Consider the following 17567-nt stretch of genomic DNA (forward strand, 5'->3'; position numbering starts at 1 on the left):
TGAGGGCCAAGCAAGGAACCAGGCTGAGCATGGAGGATGCATGGCACGTACGGGATCCCAGGCAGGGCGGGCAGGAAGGAGGTGACCCCGTGAATTTCCATCCCATGTTCATCTGGGGGCCTCTCTGTGCACTTCCTTATGTCTCACATCGTCCAGTCCTTTAGTGATTAGTGATTACCGATCACTCATGATGTATTACCTCGTTTTCTCTCCCAACTCTCCAAAGATAGGCAGCACAGACATTATTATCCCCATTTATCAGCCAAACGAGCTCCGGGAGGGCGGGAGAGGCTTTTCCCAGGGTCTCACAGGTGGGATGTGACAAAGCCAGAAGGAAAACCGGCTCGCCTCACCGGCGGTCTGTCATGTGGATGTGCCCGCCGCGTTGGGGGCGTCCCTGTTGCTTCACTCTTGGAGAGGCAGCCAGCAGGTGTTCTTGGTCATGGTGCCAGAAAGAGGCAGTGGGACTTCCTGCTCCTGAAAATCCACCTGGCAGCTGCCAGCGGCTGCCTCCCGTGGCCAACTTCATGCATTCGTTGGCAGATTCTTCCTAATGGGTAAAGCGCCATTAACCCAGGCCCTACTGATTCAGAAGCTGTGATTCCCCAACCTCAACTGTGCTGCAGTTTATCTTTGAACCCCTTGGATGCAGAGGGCTCGGGATGCAGAGCCACGCTGCTGGCCAGACGGGAGAAGGCGTATTTAACCTACTAAAGTGAAAAGCGGCTTTTAGCATATAGGCTGCCCAAGATGCAATTTTTTTCTAGTTTTAAACGAGTTCCATCTACTCAATAAAACGACCTTTTAGTTTGACAGAGCATCCCTGTCCTACGAGGAGTCTTTCTAATTCCAACCTCTTGGCAGGTTAAAGGTGCCTTTCGCCAGTTCGTCTTCCACAAAGGCTGGCCGCTGTTTTTTGATTTGTGGAACTGGTTTTAAAATGCTTGGCGAGCTGTTCTGTGCCCCTGGGCCTCAGTTTCCCCAGCTGCCAAGTTGGGATGAGAATCTTGATTCCCCGAGGTGGAGGGCTTACCTGAGCTGTTGCAGGTAGCCTTGGCCCATGTCCAGTATATAGAGGAAGCAGGAAGCCGTTCCGCCTCAAGCCCTGAGCAGGGCTCTCGGAGCCGTCCTGCTAGCTCACTCGCTAGCTCCTGGCTCCTGGGTCCCCAAACTGTCTCACGGGCAGGCATTTCACCACCCACTAAACACCTCCTGTAGGGAATGAGAGGAAAAGTCAGCCATCTTCTTCCAGGCAGTGCTTGTGAGCTCAATTCGTTTCTGTCGCCATCATTTGCCCCGCTTCCATGTTCTTCCTCCACCAGGCCAAGAGCCTCCTTCCAAAGAGGGACGCCCGGTCCCTCCTGTGTCACAGCGGGTCTGGGGATGGGAGCAAGACTCCTGGGGGCGCCCAGGTGGCGAGGACTTGCCATTCTTCTCCTGCACAGGTGGGCATTCACGCTGATCATCATCTCATCCTACACGGCCAACCTGGCAGCCTTCCTGACCGTGCAACGCATGGAGGTGCCCATCGAGTCAGTGGACGACCTGGCTGACCAGACTGCCATTGAGTATGGCACAATTCACGGAGGCTCCAGCATGACCTTCTTCCAAGTAAGCCCCGTTTGTCCACTCCCTCCGGGACCAGGCAGCGTGAGGATGAGATGTTAGTCCGCCGGAAATGAAAACATCTCTGCTCATCCCATGACGTCTCTCCTGAACGTCTAGTTTGGAAGTCTGCATGGAGCTCATTTTCCTCCTGCTCCGCAGAATGCCCTTGGAGTGAGATCCCAAAGTGTGGCATTTGAGAGGATGCTAGGGACAAGGTGGTGGAACTGTTTCCAGATTGTAATGGTTTCCTGTTTGCTTTCATGGGCATTAGGAAAAAAATAAATATATATATATACATATATATATATATATATGTATATGTATACATTAAATTAAACCTCTTTTTAAAAATATTACTGTGGCCGGCACCATGGCTCAATAGGCTAATCCTCTGCCTACAGCGCCGGCACACCGGGTTCTAGTCCTGGTCGGGGCGCCAGATTCTGTCCCGGTTGCCCCTCTTCCAGGCCAGCTCTCTGCTGTGGCCCGGGAGTGCAGTGGAGGATGGCCCAGGTGCTTGGGCCCTGCACCCCATGGGAGACCAGGAGAAGCACCTGGCTCCTGCCTTCGGGTCAGCGCGGTGCGCCAGATGCAGCATGCCGGCCGCGGCGGCCATTGGAGGGTGAACCAACAGTAAAGGAAGACCTTTCTCTCTGTCTCTCTCTCTCACTGTCCACTCTGCCTGTCAAAAAACAATATTACTGCATAGAATGGGTCAAATTTATGTTTTTAAAATTTTAAAACGAGTTAAAATTTATTTAAAATAAAACACAAGTGAATGAAATTTGAGGAGCACTCCATTAAGATCCATTGGTTTTCCTGATTCTGGAATCTGGCTGCAGCTCCGATAGGGATATGGCTGACTTCTGTGAGGTTCCCCCGCAAGGCTCATGAGGAGGCCCTGTCAGTGGTTGTGTTTGCTGACCAACTGATCGCCAAGGCTGGCAGAGCCCCGCCATAGGGGATGGTAGTTTCCAGATGCGTCAAGATCTCTAACGAAGCAGGCTTCCCTAGGGGTTAATGGATGTCTGAGCGGCCTAGAGTCTGAGAAGTTCAGTTTCACATGAAACAGGTCCAAGGCCTTCAGCTCCCTGGTTTCCATTCAAATCTCAGTGCTTCTTGGCACGGAGACCAGTGACGCCATCGTACAAACACAGGGTTTGGGTGGACCCCCAGAATTCTCTCTCTCATTATTTTTTTTTGTAGCACAGAAGCCAGAATTGGATGGATGGCTTGGTTTAGGGTGGATAGAAAATTGCTGGCCCGGCTTCTTCAGGTGATGTCTCAGTATAAACTCCTGAATGAACCTGAGTCTGGTGCCCCGACCTGAGGGACGGGAAGGGACCCAAACAAAATTGTAGTTCTTCTACCAGAAAATGGAGGTTGGCAGTGCAAGACCTGTCCAGGGTAGATGAGGCAAAACCAGTGATCAAATAGCAGGCCGAATTCATGGCCACGTCGCTTCCTTGTCTTCCTGCACAAGGTGTCGGTGGCACAAGTCCCTGCCCCGCCGTTAGGTCTCTCCCTGAGTGGAGAGACCGTCGTGAGTGGTTAGAACAGCACAGGGGCCAGCATTGAAGTCCCACTCGGATTCCCTTCCTTCGCAAGCCAACATTTCCTTTCTCTTTTCCCAATCCCGCTTCCCTTTGATCTCGTCCCCAGAACTCCCGCTACCAGACCTACCAGCGCATGTGGAATTACATGTATTCCAAGCAGCCGAGTGTGTTCGTGAAGAGCACGGAGGAGGGAATCGCCCGGGTGTTGAATTCCAACTACGCCTTCCTGCTGGAGTCCACCATGAATGAGTACTATCGGCAGCGAAACTGCAACCTCACTCAGATTGGGGGCCTGCTGGACACCAAGGGCTATGGGATTGGCATGCCAGTCGGTATGCAGGAGAGGAACAGCCTCTTTGGGTAGCTTCCTCCAGGCAGGGTCAGGGGAGCCAAAGCCACCGAATGCAGCATCGAACTCAGTAATCCTTGTTTCTAGAACCAGGCTAACAGGGACTTGAGGTGGCATTTTCAAGGTTAAAAATAAAAATACCACACACTTCCACGAATCAGTGATCAGTGCTCAACTGAAATTATTAAAGGACTAGTTGACTGGTTATTTCTTAATTAATCATTAAAAGAATAACCCTAATGATTAAAGGACATGGGGACGCCCCTGGTGGATACTGTATGCCTTTCGTTCCCCCTCCCTCCTGCTTCCTGCCCCTTGACCATTTCTGTGTTGATTGACATCTCTATTAACGGTGGGGAAGAAGGAAGAGATGGTGAAACTCAAATGAATTAATTTGGCTGTTTGTCAGTGTCCCCACTGAAGAGTTGACTGACGTGATAGGATGAGATGGCTTTCAAATTATTTGTCAGTTTCACTGATCCATCCGCCGTGAGTCAGCGGGGGCAGGAGAGAAGTGGCGGAACAGCTTGCTGACTGAGCACCAGCCAGTTTTGGTACGGGAGGGTAGAGGAAAGTATCGTAGCTGTGCTTCTTAAAGGAGCCTTCCCCTGCTGGTAGTAACTCTACCAGAGCACGCTTCACTGTTGTGAGGGTGGAGGGGACCTCCATGCACCCTTTCCCCACACCCACCTTTGAAAGCCACAGCTGTATAGGGCTGTCCTTGTGCATGGGTGTCCTTGGATGAGGCAGCAAGAGGAGAGGCTGGAAGTGAGGCTATCAGATCAGTATGTACATCTTTGTAGTTGGATTGCACATCCCTTCCATTAATCTTGACCTAACTCAAGGCTCTATAAATTTTAGGATTTGCTTACACCTGTGAAATGTAATGAGCTTGGGCTTGGAGTCAGGCAGCCCTGGGAATGCATCCTGGTTGCCAGCCGTGGTACCTTAGATAGATTATTTAACCTCTCTGAGCCTCAGCACCCTTGCTAATAAAAACAGGACTCTAATACCTACCTCGCCAGGGTCTCTGTAAGGGCTGAGCTTGATAATCTGGTCAGATGCCTTCCCTTGGTGTCTCGTGCGTAGCTCCACTTGGGGGAATATTAGTGTTCTTCCCACCTTCTCCATAGTTACCTGTTATTTGATAAAAGCAGAAGATTTCTTAAATACTGATCAGGAACCAAGCAATCATATGGTTCATCCCTGACCAACTGTAGATTCTGAACCCAGCAGTTATGTGAACTGGAGACCTCGCTCAGGCCACTTAACCTACTTACTATCATATTTCATTGATGCCCGTCGGTATAGCAGATTATGGGCCCCTTTGAGAAATGTATTGGCTGGCAATTTCTTTCAAGATGGTGGAGTGAACCACAAAATGAGCTTAAGGTGCACCTTGATGATACTCCAGCAATTTATCAAACTTAACCAAAGTGTCAAATGCTTCAAAAGTTTTCATGGAGCAGGACTACAGAGAGTTGAGGTAAAACGGAATGACTCTAGAAATTTCCATTCATAGCCAAGTGAAAAATGTAGGGGAAAGCATTTGTTCTGTATCTGACATTTTGCCCCTTTCATATGTTATTTCACTCAATCATTTCACCTGCAAGATAGGCATGGTTATTACTCTGTAGAGGGAAGTACGGGATTCAGAGCAGATGAGTTATTTGTCGAAGGTCATAGAATCAGTAGAGAAGCTGGGTTTAAGCTAAGATGCTGGTCTTTGAATGTGGTACTTTGTTCACCAGACCATGTAGCCTAACGGGTCCTACCAGCAAGACTGGACAGGCGAGGCAGGGAGGGTGCTGTGGCTGACACAGGTTCTCACATGAGGTTGGGAAAACATTGCCCGGTCCATTGATGAGACAGGATTGAGGTTCAGCTGAGATTCTGCCCAGGAAAAGACAGCATGTTTATCATTCTTATGTGGAAGGTGAGAACGTAACTACAGAGTGACCAGTACCGTCAGATCCAGGAAAATCAAGAGAAACAAAGAACAAGAAGGAAAGCTACTCAGGTGCTCTGGGTGCTAAGTAGGCAAGCGTGGAGTAAGCAGAGTCTGTTTATGCAGCCCCTGGTGTGTTGTGAGGTTGGATTGCAAGTGCCTTGAAATGGTCTGGAATGCCTTCCTGGGGTGGACAGTTGTCACTAAAGCTGGAATATGTGTTGATCCGAGCACCTGACCACTCTGTAGACACCTGCTCACGTCTCCACCGATGTCCACCCACATCAGTGACACAGACACACTAAGTGCTGTGGGCTTGGGGTGGCTGTGCCGGAGCGCAGGTCTGTCTCTAGGAAGGCAGATTCTACCACAGAGGCATGGGCTGTCACAGTCAGAGAGATCCGGGTTGGATCTAGTTCCTGGCCTGTCAGAGTGTGGTCCGTGGGCCAGCTGCGTGGGTGCACCTTGGAGCATGTCAGGAATACAGAGTGTTAGGCCCCACTGCAGACCTACTGAATCAAAAGCTGCGCTGTAGCAAAATCTCCCAGCTGACTCCCTTCCCGTTCGCACTGGAGAAGCCCTGGGGGATTTGTTCCAAGCTTCTGCCTGTACCCTTCACCACAGTCCATTCCCCCAGGCCGTCACAGAGGAACTCGGGCAAGGAAGCTGGGCAGCTTCGTCATTCTCCAGGCCCTTGGCAGCTTTTTTCTTAATGATCTCAGGCCTTAGCCTGTGCTGGGACATTGAGCTTTCCACAGCTTCATTTGAGCCAGTTTTTGTGATTAAACTCTAGAACCAAAGCTCTTTGACCATACTCCTTTAGAAAAATCCTCCCCCACCCCAGATTGCACTAGGCCTTGTATTGGAGGAGCGAGGGAAGAGCAGGGAATGTGGGGTGATGGATGAGACAGGGGGTTCTGGTACACTCAGCAGGCAGCCGGGAGGGTTGGGGACACCTGGTGACTGGGTTCTCTATATGAGTGGATGAGACAGGGCTTCCCTCACACCCTGGGGTGCCACTTCCCTCACTGGTTGTGGCTGTCCTGGCTAGACGATTGTCAAGTGCAATATAGTGAGAGTTACAAGTACCCGAGGAACTAATTTGAAGTAAGTGGAGATTGGACAATTGACTGAAAGGTTTGGCCCTCAAGAGGTGATGGGAGCTATCGCCAGCTTCTTGTGTGCGGCGGGCACTGGCCGTGTAACCTGTAGTGTAGGAGGTGGTGGCCCCCGCCCTGGGTTGGGAGGTGGAGTGGCATGGCCTCCTGGAAAGCCACACCTCGGCCCGTGCTAGGGACTTCGGCTGGTGAATGGACGGGCCAGTCATTGCAGAGGTTGGGAACGTAGAACACCCTATGTGAGGCCGCAGTGCCCCCCTTGCCAAGGATGAGGGGACAGTGGAGTGGACAGCAGCGGCCTTCTGTGCAGGCCTTGCCCTCCGGCGGTGACAGCAGGCAGAGTGTCCTGCAGGTGTGCGGGGCAGGGGAGCAGAGGGCGGCCGGCACAGCAGGATGCTCACAGCCTGTGTCTGGGCTCCCCTGTGCCCCACAGGCTCGGTGTTCCGGGACGAGTTTGATCTGGCCATCCTGCAGCTACAGGAGAACAACCGCCTGGAGATCCTGAAGCGGAAGTGGTGGGAAGGGGGCAAGTGCCCCAAGGAGGAGGATCACAGAGCTAAAGGTAAGGGCGCTCGGGGCCCCCCCTGCCCTAGAGGACCGAAGCAGCTCGATTCTCCTGGCCCAATTCCAGGTAAGGGTTTCTAGGACACAGGGAAGGCATCCGGGGCTGGACTAGGGCTGGTTGGGGTGGCGGGGGGGGGGGGGGGGCAGTCCCGGCCCACAGTGGCGCACACTGCGCACACCCAGTGTCCGCCTGTCCTCACCAGTCCTAGAGCAGCTACATCCATGACGCTTCCTGAGTGCAGCCCCTCTCCCTGCCCCCAGCACCTCCACCTTCCCCATCCCCCTCCACCTGTGCGGTGGCTCTCGCCCGCTCTCCTTTTCCCATTTATGTGTCTCTGCAGTGCGTTCTCCACGGGTCGCCCGAGTGATTGCTTTTTAACATGCAAATCAGATGGCATCCTTCCCCTGAACAAATCTCTAAGGCTTCCTGTCCCGCCCAGAAGAAAACCCCAGCCCTCTGGAGCCTCGGCTCCCACGTGATCCTTCTCACTGGACCTCCTCCTCTCCTGCCGCTTGTCCCACCCCCTCCTCGGGCCTCTCTGGGGAGGCTGCCCTGGGAGAGGTCCTCTCTCCCTCGCTATCAAGCCTTTCCCGGTCACCCTAACTCTGCTTTATTGTCTGGTCAGATCTCACCACTGCCTGATGTGATAGTTGCCGTGTCTCTGTTTATTTCTGTCTTTGCTGTTAGAACGTAAGCTTCCTGCAGGCAGACTTCATGTTCTTCGCGGGGCTTGCACAGGGCCTGGCCCATAGATCATTTATTGATTGAGTGATTGTTGAGTCGCGTTGAGTAGAAGTGTCCCTGGTTGTGTGTGTAGGTAAGGAGGGTGAAGGGTCACTAACCACCCAGGGTTTCCTGTAGGGGAAATGCACACCCTGGCTTGTCTATGGCCGACCTGCTGACATGTTTTATAGGCCAGTTAATGCCTGTTAATTGTTTTTAGGGAACTTTCATTCTCAAAGTGTCTTGGTTTCGATAATGAATCAATGGTCACTCTATTGCAGCCTTGCTAAAATATGCAACAAATTTACCTGCGTGTCCCCTAGGACGGCAGTGGAGGAGAACACTGATGGATGGCCTGTGCTTGCCATTGTGCGCGGCGTGAGTGATTATTCCCAGTGAGACACTGAGGGAGTGACTGTGCATTTCTTAGTGGAGAGGTCTTCAGAATATGGGTCTATGGACCAAGTCCTTTGTAAGTGAAAGGAAGTTATATGCTCCTAGGAACCCAGTGAGGCCACCCTCTTCTTGGCTCATCACACTCTGAAGGCCAGAGCCAGCCATAGGGCAGGCAGTGGACACAGGGAATGGACACAGCCCATTGACGTCCCAGCTCTGCAAAGCAACAGAAAGAGGGAGAGACAGAGAGATTTTCCATCCTCCGGTTCACTCCCTAAATGGCTGCAGCAGCCAGGGGTTAGGCCAGGCTGAATCTAGGCCAGAACTCCATGCAGGTCTCCCACATGGCTGGCGGAGACCAAGTACTTGGGCCATCTTCCACTGCTTTCCCCAGTACATTAGCAGGGAGCTGGTTTGGAAGCAGTGTAGCCAGGACTCAAACCAGAACACTGATATGGGATGCAGGCATCACAAGTGGTGGGGGCCTAACCCACTGTGCCACAACGCTGACCCCATAGCCCTCATTCCTTTGTCAAGTGAGCAGAGTAACCGACATCTGAGAATGTTGCTGCGAAGGTGGAGTGAAATAACAGGGAACTTGGCTCGTAATAATAGCAGCCCATTATATCATAACTGTTGTGGATCTGTGCACCATGCTGGGCTCCACTCAGAGCCTGAGGGCAGTCTGTTTCTGTTAGCTGTCTGCAGGGACGTTATTTTCAGTGGTCAGCCAGTCAGTCACTCCATCAACAGGAATGTGTTGAGTGACAGTGAACTGCCCCAGCACATCATCTCATACTCCTGGGAATGAAAGAAAGCACAACAGGTTTACCGTGAGGAGCTTGAAAGTGAATTCTGGAAATAAAACCAGTATGCTCAAAGTGATTAACAAATAATTCTATCTAGAATAATTCATAATAATAAATAAAAAGTCACTCTAGCAAGTTGGCAATTAAAAATTGAGGGGGTGGGGGTGGTGGGCAGAGATTAGCTCTATTATTTATTCAGGGGGAAAGACATGGTGGAGATGCCGAGGGGGGTGTCAGGATACTTTTCTGGACTGGATAGAATGAATCTGATCTTGAAGATGCTCAGGACCTGAATAGGTAGGGCCCATAGGAAGAGGCTATAGAAGGCAAATAAGCACCTTAATTAAGGCTGTGGGGACAGGTGTCCATGCAGTGGGCAGAGCTGTGTGCGGGGGCTGGAGGGGGTGCAAGTGAAATGGAGAAGGGTTTGCTTCCAAGAAGCTGGGAGGCATAGAGGGTTTGTACAAGGGGAGGTGTGAGTAGCAAAATTCTCCTCCACCAAAAAAAAAAAAAAAAGCCGAATTATTAAAAAATTAAAGCTGAATTAGCATGTGCTAATGTTCTGTGATAATGAACTTGAGAATGGCAGGAAAGAGCACCATCCTGGGGAGCTGAGGAGGGAAACAGTTAAGGCATTTTGCTCTGGAGCCATCTAAAGTGAAAATGGAGAGGTGAACCTGAGACCCAGCGCAGAAGGACTCTGGGTCTTTCTTCTGATTGATGAGTGATGTAGAAGAAATGTCCAGGCATCCGTTTCCCTAGAAGCCCCGGGTCCCTCACTCCCCTCATCACCTCCTGTGGGTGCCTCCTGTGAGTTTGGATGGAGCATTCAGCACACAACCCTGCAATCCTTGGTTTCCTCTACTTGACTGATGGCCCCTTAGAACTTAGACCCAGGCCCCAGCCTCTCCTACAGAACAAGACCCAGGGTTGGGAGCTCAGTGTGGGTGTGTGATGAAAGTTACTGCTGTTCATCAAAATCTAACCCTGCTGTGTTCTCCTGGGCCGTGCTAACAGGACTCGTGCAACTGTGCCTGTAGTCACCTCGCTGAACAACCTCCACCTCTAGAGCTCTCCACTGTGTCGTTCCTGCCCCTGAACAGCTGAATGTCTCTATGCAGTGGTGCAGAGAGCCCGAGAAGAGGGAGCCTGGAGCAAAACAGGGACAGCCAGTGACAAGGGACCTCTGAAGGCTCTCGCTGCTCCCCTCCCAGGCTTGTTCCCACGAGTGTGAGATTTCCTAGGCTTCCCTCTTTAAACCTGATCCCACTGGGCCTCTTGGCACACATTCCCTCCTGAGATTTGCTGCTGAGCTGACCCATCTGTCCGGTTCCCCCCTTTCATCTCTGACCCCAGAAGCCAGCCACAGGACCCTCTCCTTCGTGTACGCTTTATGGTGTTGATTTCTTTTTTTTTTTTAATTTTATTTATTTGTTTATTTATTTGACAGGGTTAGAGAGAGACAGAGAGAAAGGTCTTCCTTCCATTGGTTCACCCCCCAAATGGTGCTACAGCCGGAACTACGCTGATCCAAAGCCAGGAACCAGGTGCTTCTTCCTGGTCTCCCATGTGGGTGCAGGGGTCCAAGCACTTAGGCCATCCTCCACTGCCCTCCTGGACCACAGCAGAGAGCTGGAGTGGAAGAGGAGCAACCGGGACTAGAACCAGCGCCCATATGGGATGCCAGCACCACAGGTGGAGGATTAGCCAAGTGAGCCATGGTGCCGGCCCTATGGTGTTGATTTCTGTCCTCTGCTCATCCTGTGGAGAAACAAGTGGAGGCAGCCACGTTGCAAGGCCAGGACTGGTGACACAGGATGTGGTCACCTTGCACATGTCACTCATGGACCTCAGTGTAGACTAGCGCCCTGTTGAGAGCCTTCTCAAAGTCCACAGGCTCTTTATTTTCATCTCCTCTCCCACCTCCCCTGGATGGAGCTCATTAAGCCATCACCCTCCTGTGTGCTTGTTTGTTCTATTTGTTTTAAAGATTTATTTTATTTATTTGAAAAACAGAGTTACAGAGAGAGGTAGAGACAGAGAGAGAGGTCTTCCATCCGCTGGTTCACTCCCCAAATAGCCTCAATGGCCAGAGATGCACCCATCTGAAGTCAGGAGCCAGGAGCCTCCTCCGGGTCTCCCGCGTGGGTGCAGGGGCCCAAGGACTTGGGCCATCTTCTACTGCTTTCCCAGGCCATAGCAGAGAGCTGGATTGGAAGAAGAGCAGCCGGGACTAGAACCAGCGCCCATACGGGATGCCAGCGCTTCAGGCCAAGGCTTTAACCTGCTGCGCCACAGCACCAGCCCCCACATGTTGGTTCTACCAACAGCTCTTAGGATGGCCCTGCTCCCAAAAGCAGGTTTTTTTTTTAAAAAAGATTTATTTATTTATCTGAAAGGCAGAGTAACAGAGAAAGAGAGAGACCTTCCATTCGCTGGTTCACTCCCCAAATGGCCACAACAGCTGGGGCTGGACCAGATCAAATCCAGCAGCCAGGAACTCCATCGTGGTCTCCCACATGGGTTTCAAGAACCCAATTACCTGGGGCGTCTTCTGCTACCTCCACAAGTGCATTAGCAGGGAGCTGGATTGGAAGTGGGGCCGCTGAGACTCACACTGGAACTCTGCCCCAATAAATGATGCCAGCACTGCAGGTGATGGCTTAATCCACTGCCCCTGTGCGGCCCCCCAAGGAAGTTTCGTCAGAAATCTGAGATGACAAGCCTTGGGTCAGATGGACCCCTCCATAAATGGTCTAGTTGGAACAGACACGGTGGAACACCTGTGAGCCTCAGTTTCCTTCTCTGGAAGATAGAGGTCATAACTGCATGGACACCTCCCGGGGCTGTTGTGAGCACTGAGTGAGAAAAATCATGCTGAGCACTCCACAGCATGCCTGGCACACTGGAGATCGAAACTAATTTCATTCCAAATCTAGGCCTAAAGGAGCAATTAAAGTACAAGGAGTGAGTTTGACTGTGCTCCCGGCTGCCAGTAGGTCCGTCCATGTGTGCTCCTTAAGGCTAAGTAGCTCTTCAAAAACCAATACTCAGGACATTTATTTTGTGTCTGTTGAGATTTTCATTCAAGGGCAGGGATGCAGTCTTTTGCATTTTGTCCCCAGTGTCCAGCACATCATCTGACATCAGTAGTTGATGAAAGAATGGACAGCAAACGAATGAATGGACAAGCATTGCAAGGTCCTCCTGGCTAGGCAGCTCTGGCTTTTCCTCCCAAGCAAGGGAAGACATTCATGTAGCCCTCACTGCATTCACTCAGCAGACATGATTGTAAACCCCTGGGTACCAGGCAGGAAGTTAGGAAAGGGAGTAAGGTGCAGCCCTGCCTTCGAGAGGTTTGGAGTCTAGTGAGACGCACTAATCGTTGCTGTAACAGAGCCATGAAGAAAGTATTCAGAGGCACAGAGGAGAAAGTGGTTGTTTCCGAGGCAGGATCAGGGACGGCTTCGCAGGAACATTTGACCTTGACCTTGAAGCATCCTTCCGGCATTGCTGCTTTGAGATTGTTGGTAGGGCAGTTGCCACACTCAGAACTTGGTTTGGATAAGTAGGATGAGACTGGAGGTACGAGGGCATTGGAAACTGAGTGAACGCATTTGGACCGCAAGCTGTTGTGTCTCAAACATCCTCACAGAAGGAGCCAAGAGCAGAGAGAGATGAGATGTGAGCTCTTGAGGATCTGGGACGTAGTCCAAAGCAGCCCACCACACTAGGCATTTTCTTAAAGACTTGCATTTTGTCCTGCAAAATACTTAGGAATTTAGCATTTTACTCCATAATACAGACTTATTAAAAAAAAAAAAGAAAAGAAAACATTTTTCCCACCTAAAAGCCAAGTAAAATTTAGTGTCCCAGGAAGCCGCCATCGCGTTGCCACATGCTCTGGCCCCAGCAGTGCACTGGACTCAGTTTGAGAGCCCATCCAGGGTTCCCGGGTGAGGGGTGACGGCAGGAAAGCTGGTGCTGGGGACGGAATTCTGAGCTCTTAGTGGCATTCTTGGTCCCAGGGAGCAATCATTGCCTTGGGAGAAACGAAGTCAAATGAGGACTTCAGGTTTCCAAAACACATTCTTATCACTCGTAGCAGGGACAGTGTTCTTGGAAGGCAGGGTGTTTGACTTGCTAGGGAAGTGTTTTGGAATAGCAAAGGAAGCTGGGCACACAGTAGACAATACAAGTTAGGGAGCGGAAAAGTGCGCTCTGGCCAGGACCTGTGAGAATGCAGAAGGAAACTTGTGCCTCGCTGGGGGCTGAAGAGGGGTAGATATTATTTCTGGAATTAGCTGGGGAGTCCAAGAATGATAAGGAGAGTTCTAGTTACTTCTGGAGTTGGGCAAGTAAGTGTCATGCCATGTTGGAGTAGGGTGTGAGTCATGGCATGTGGGGACCCAGGACAGAGAGGGCCCAGTGAGTGGCCTGAGTTTTTCCAAGGCCCCAGACAAGGGTATGGGGAATGAAGTAGAATCCAGTGTCTGACCAGATACCTGTCCCTACCCTGTGGGATGGCATCCAACAGTCCTCCTCCCCAGGCCCAAGATATACCCCAGAAATTACAGGGAATGGGCAAAACAGTGCATTTAAACCTAAAATGACTGAAAAGTCTCTATGTCTTTGACAATTGGGTGGAAATGGAAGTTTGAGGCAGCAATTAGGTTTGTTTATAGGACAATGAAGTTATAAGGCTTGCAATTGTTAGCTTTGGAAATTCTTCCCCATTCCACAGGGGTTTGGGAAGACTGAGCTGACAACAGGGACTCAGACAGAGGGCGAGGGGAGACAGAGAGAGGGATCAGGTGGCAAGGAGTGAACAGGAGGCCTCTGCCCTGCACGTGGGGTGGGGGCCAAGTGCTTCCTGGTGTGCAGAAGAGAACTGAGCAGAGGAAAAGCGGAAAGAAACAGGAGCAGCACCCTGCCCAGGTGCCATGCGCCAGCCTCTGCCGACTTGCCTGTCTGCACGTGTCCCCTGGAGCCGCGGGTGAGCTGTTTAATAAGAGGTGACATCCCAGGGTGAAGCTGTCCGGTGAAGCCAGGGTTTCCGCTGCCATCTCAGCCATAGCACCCACTGCCAGTTTAACATGCTGACCCCATTTCTGCCATGGCTGGAGCCCAGGCAAACCTTACTGCGAGGCCAAAAGGCTTTTTGGCCAAATGAAACTCCTCCACGTGACCTTCCTCAAGCCAAGCACGACACCCCAGCCTGAGATGGGAAGCAGCACTGCTGGGTCTCTGTGGGTAATCAGCTATCAGACTGCTGTGTGCTCAAGAGACTCGTGCAGACAGGGCCAGCAGGACCCGAAAGATCCCTTCCTTGAAGTGGTCGCCGGGATTGGAGCCGCAGGAGCATCGTCTCCCTGGGTCTCCAGTGGGACTCAGGACAGAGGCTTTGATTGGCCTTCCACAGCAGCTCCTGCAGGAGCTCTCTTCTTGGAATTCGCAGCAGTCGGCTGTCACATGTGCCTAAAGGAACAAGAGGAAGAGGGAACAAGCAGAGAGTACTGGAGGCGAAGGGGACAGGGAGGGGGTCCTTTCCCGAGACCTCTGAGAGCCAGTGTGGCTCTAGGCAGTTTGGTTCCGTTAGAACATACCAGACAACACTAGGGTGCCTAACAGAATCCTGTTCTACTTTTGTATCCTATCAAAATGGGAGACATTGTAAAGAAAAGGAACCGGTGCTCTCCCTCCTTCTAACCCAATATTAGAGTTCCAACATCACTGCCAGATTCCAGAGAACTCTAACACTGGGGTGGTGCCACCCATCCTGAGCCTTTTTGCCAAGTCCGTTGATGGCTCTGGCCAGGGCCACAGCCTCGCCCCTTCACTTCCTCTCCCCTTACTTTGCCTGCCTACATCGTGGTGACCATCCACCTTCCTGCACGCTGGAAAACGCAATGGCAGATCACGCGGAAGACCGCAGGTTACAAAAGAGAGCAGGCTTCGTGCCAGGCTGTTTCATTTTCTTCAGTCTTTCCTCTTCAAAAGCTCTTATTTTATTTATTTATTTTCTCACTCAGCTCCTATAAAAAGAAATATCGCTAGCCAGTCCGTGGAGGCCGGCATCCCAATTCAAGGAGATTGGATTACCGGAGGCTTTGCAGAACCATCGCCAGACAGAAAGGTGGCTGGTGAACTCCGAGGAAATTAAATACCTTTATCTGGAAAAACACCGGCTCACAATCGGGCTTCAAAGGAACATAAATACAGCACCAGGCTGTGAAAATCAGGGTTCCCTTTCAGGAATGGACGAGAGGCTGGTGGTGTTAACTCACGGAATCCTTGGAGAACAGGAAGTTGGCTGGTTGGCAGGGCGGCAGAGGACCTGGGAGCCATCTTAGCAAGGGTGGGGGTGAGCGACGGGGGAAGAGCGCTCTGGGGAAACCTCCCTCTGTCTTCTTCTCAGGGGGCCCAGCCTGGCTCTCCCAGTTCTCCGGTTTCTCCACGGAGAGCCCAGACTGGCCACGTGGATGTGGGAAGTTGAGATGGTGTCTCGCAGAGAGGCTTCCTGACCCAATCAGATGGGTTGCTGAGACATGGGGGTGCTCCAAGAAGCTGCCAGGAACAGAGGCAAATGTGGCCCCCCTGTAACTCTGCAACCAGGAGGTCAGCCATGATAAAGTTCATGGCCCACTTCTGCCTGGACACTGGGCCAAGACTGAGCTGAGGAAGCATCCATCCCGATGGGATGCGCTGTTCAGGAGGGTAGAAAGGGGATTTTGCAAGATGCCCCCCCCCATACCTAGAACTCCTATGGTACCCCGAGCCCAGCCCATCATTCTGAAGGTTCCCGGGGATAGATTCAGTCATCGAGAGGCTAGGTTGAGTCTGGAGTCACATGCTGAGTGATAAGCACAGATGGTGTGGGGAGGTGATGGCCCTGGCGTCAGTCTGCATCCGGGTACTTCTGCTTATCATGGGCAAGTTAACCTTGGGCAAGTTACCTGCTACTCTCCACACCTTGGTTTGCTTGTCAGAAAAATAGAAGTTAGGATACTGCTTGTTTCACAAGGCAACTGAAAGACTGAATTAAAATATTTAGCATGGTAACCTTGCTTATAGTTAACACTCATAAAGATCAGCTTTATATTTATAAGGAGTGCTAGCGTTGGAATAGCTCTATCTAGAATTCACACCTTAGCTGTCGAAACTTAGAGTCTCTGAATGTCTGTTTCTTTAGCTGTAAAATGGGAATGGTGGGTTTCCTTTAGAGTGTTTTTAATGATAATTGAATGAGATAGCAAACTTTTTTTAAAAATGAAGTCCTTGAGCTCATGTTATGATAAATTGTAAAATGCCTCTCCCACACTTTATCTTTTGATAAATTGCAAAATTGATCAAGGGCCTCTGCCACCCCTCTTCTATTTTGTGTCCCTCTCCCCTGCTTTTCTCCCACCACTCTCCCTGGAATCTGCTGGGTCTAGTCAGCAGATCTAAAAGCAAATGCCAGAAGAAATGGCAAGCTTACTCTTTCACTTCCTGTGAAGCACACACGTGGCGAATCACCCTGCATTTCCTGGGAAGATCATAGACGCCATGATCATGGGCATGTGAAGGTCCCATTTACAACCAGATGTCTGGCCATGGCACCACTTGACCTATTTGCATGGATGCAGGTGAATGTAGTGCTGACACATACAGTTCTTGAAAGCCATTTTGGGCCAAGAGTCCATGCTGTTGTCAAGTGCTTTTGGTCAACACGGCACAGAACTTCAGCACCTGCACAGTACCCAGCTCATGGGAGCGCCTCACTAAAGGTGAGCTAACCATCACCAGTGGGCAGTATGCTGTCCCTTGCTGGGATCCTGGCACTGCGCAGTCCTCTGTGTACCCACCTCTGGAGCTCCTGGAGCCTGTGCCTCTTTATTCAGAACGAGCGTCCCCTCTGTATCTTAGTTGCAGATTTCCACGATGCTCTCTGCAGATATGTGAGGGTTGGAAAGGCTAAGACATAAGTGTACCTGAATGTAAGAAGTAGTTATTAGCCAGTCACAACCGAAGGAAGAGCAGGAGAGTGGGTGGAGAGCCAGATCTCTTCATATGTCCCCCCTTCCAGCATGCCATATCCCTGTGAAGTTGTAGAGACAAAGGAAGTTATTCATTTGCATTTGCGCACTGTAATTTGTATTTGTGGGCAATCTGTGAGTGACACCGAAGTTAGTATTTCACCAACCAGGAGTTTGCAAGGAGAGTTTGATTCTATTTCGGCTGATGCAGACTGATTGCTGGGGTTTAGCTGAGGCTCAGAGAGAGACTCAGTGTTAGGAGAAAATCCCAGTTACCGTGCCATCTGCCTGGGTGGCTCATGTGTGGTTCCATCTGAAGACAGGGAGAGAGGAGGTGACTCGATGGCTTCCCAGTCCCTCTCACAGGTGCTGGAGCATCTGTGAGTGATGCAAGGGCCTTGTGGCCTGCAGGGGGTCACATCGGTGGCTCCTGGTGATGCATGGCTGGGTGCTGTGGAAGGCATTTGACTTCTTGGA

General features: G+C 51.2%; 1 protein-coding gene and 1 long non-coding RNA gene across 11 annotated transcripts in view; one reads left to right on the forward strand and one right to left on the reverse strand.

Moving 5' to 3' along the window:
• GRIK4 (glutamate ionotropic receptor kainate type subunit 4) overlaps positions 1-17567 on the forward strand; it is a 435012-nt gene that overhangs the window by 407342 nt on the left and 10103 nt on the right. For all 4 annotated transcript variants that reach the window (XM_051819416.2, XM_051819403.2, XM_051819421.2 and 1 more), the window contains 3 exons: positions 1446-1611; positions 3271-3496; positions 7013-7141. In XM_051819416.2, coding sequence (XP_051675376.1) covers positions 1446-1611; positions 3271-3496; positions 7013-7141 — 521 coding nt within the window. The remainder of the gene's footprint in view (positions 1-1445; positions 1612-3270; positions 3497-7012; positions 7142-17567) is intronic.
• Positions 9938-17567, reverse strand: part of LOC108176875 (uncharacterized) — a 42790-nt gene continuing 35160 nt past the window's right edge. For 2 of the 7 annotated variants that reach the window (XR_011378163.1, XR_011378161.1), the window contains 4 exons: positions 17367-17541; positions 14040-17152; positions 12919-13114; positions 9940-12834 (listed from right to left, as the gene is read on the reverse strand). This is a non-coding gene — a long non-coding RNA (uncharacterized lncRNA). Of the gene's footprint in view, positions 12835-12918; positions 13115-14039; positions 17153-17366; positions 17542-17567 lie in introns of all 7 variants that reach the window. The other 5 variants (XR_011378168.1, XR_011378167.1, XR_011378164.1 and 2 more) reach the window with 5 other exon arrangements.

This window comes from Oryctolagus cuniculus, chromosome 1, assembly GCF_964237555.1.
Source record: "Oryctolagus cuniculus chromosome 1, mOryCun1.1, whole genome shotgun sequence".
NCBI lineage: Eukaryota > Metazoa > Chordata > Mammalia > Lagomorpha > Leporidae > Oryctolagus > Oryctolagus cuniculus.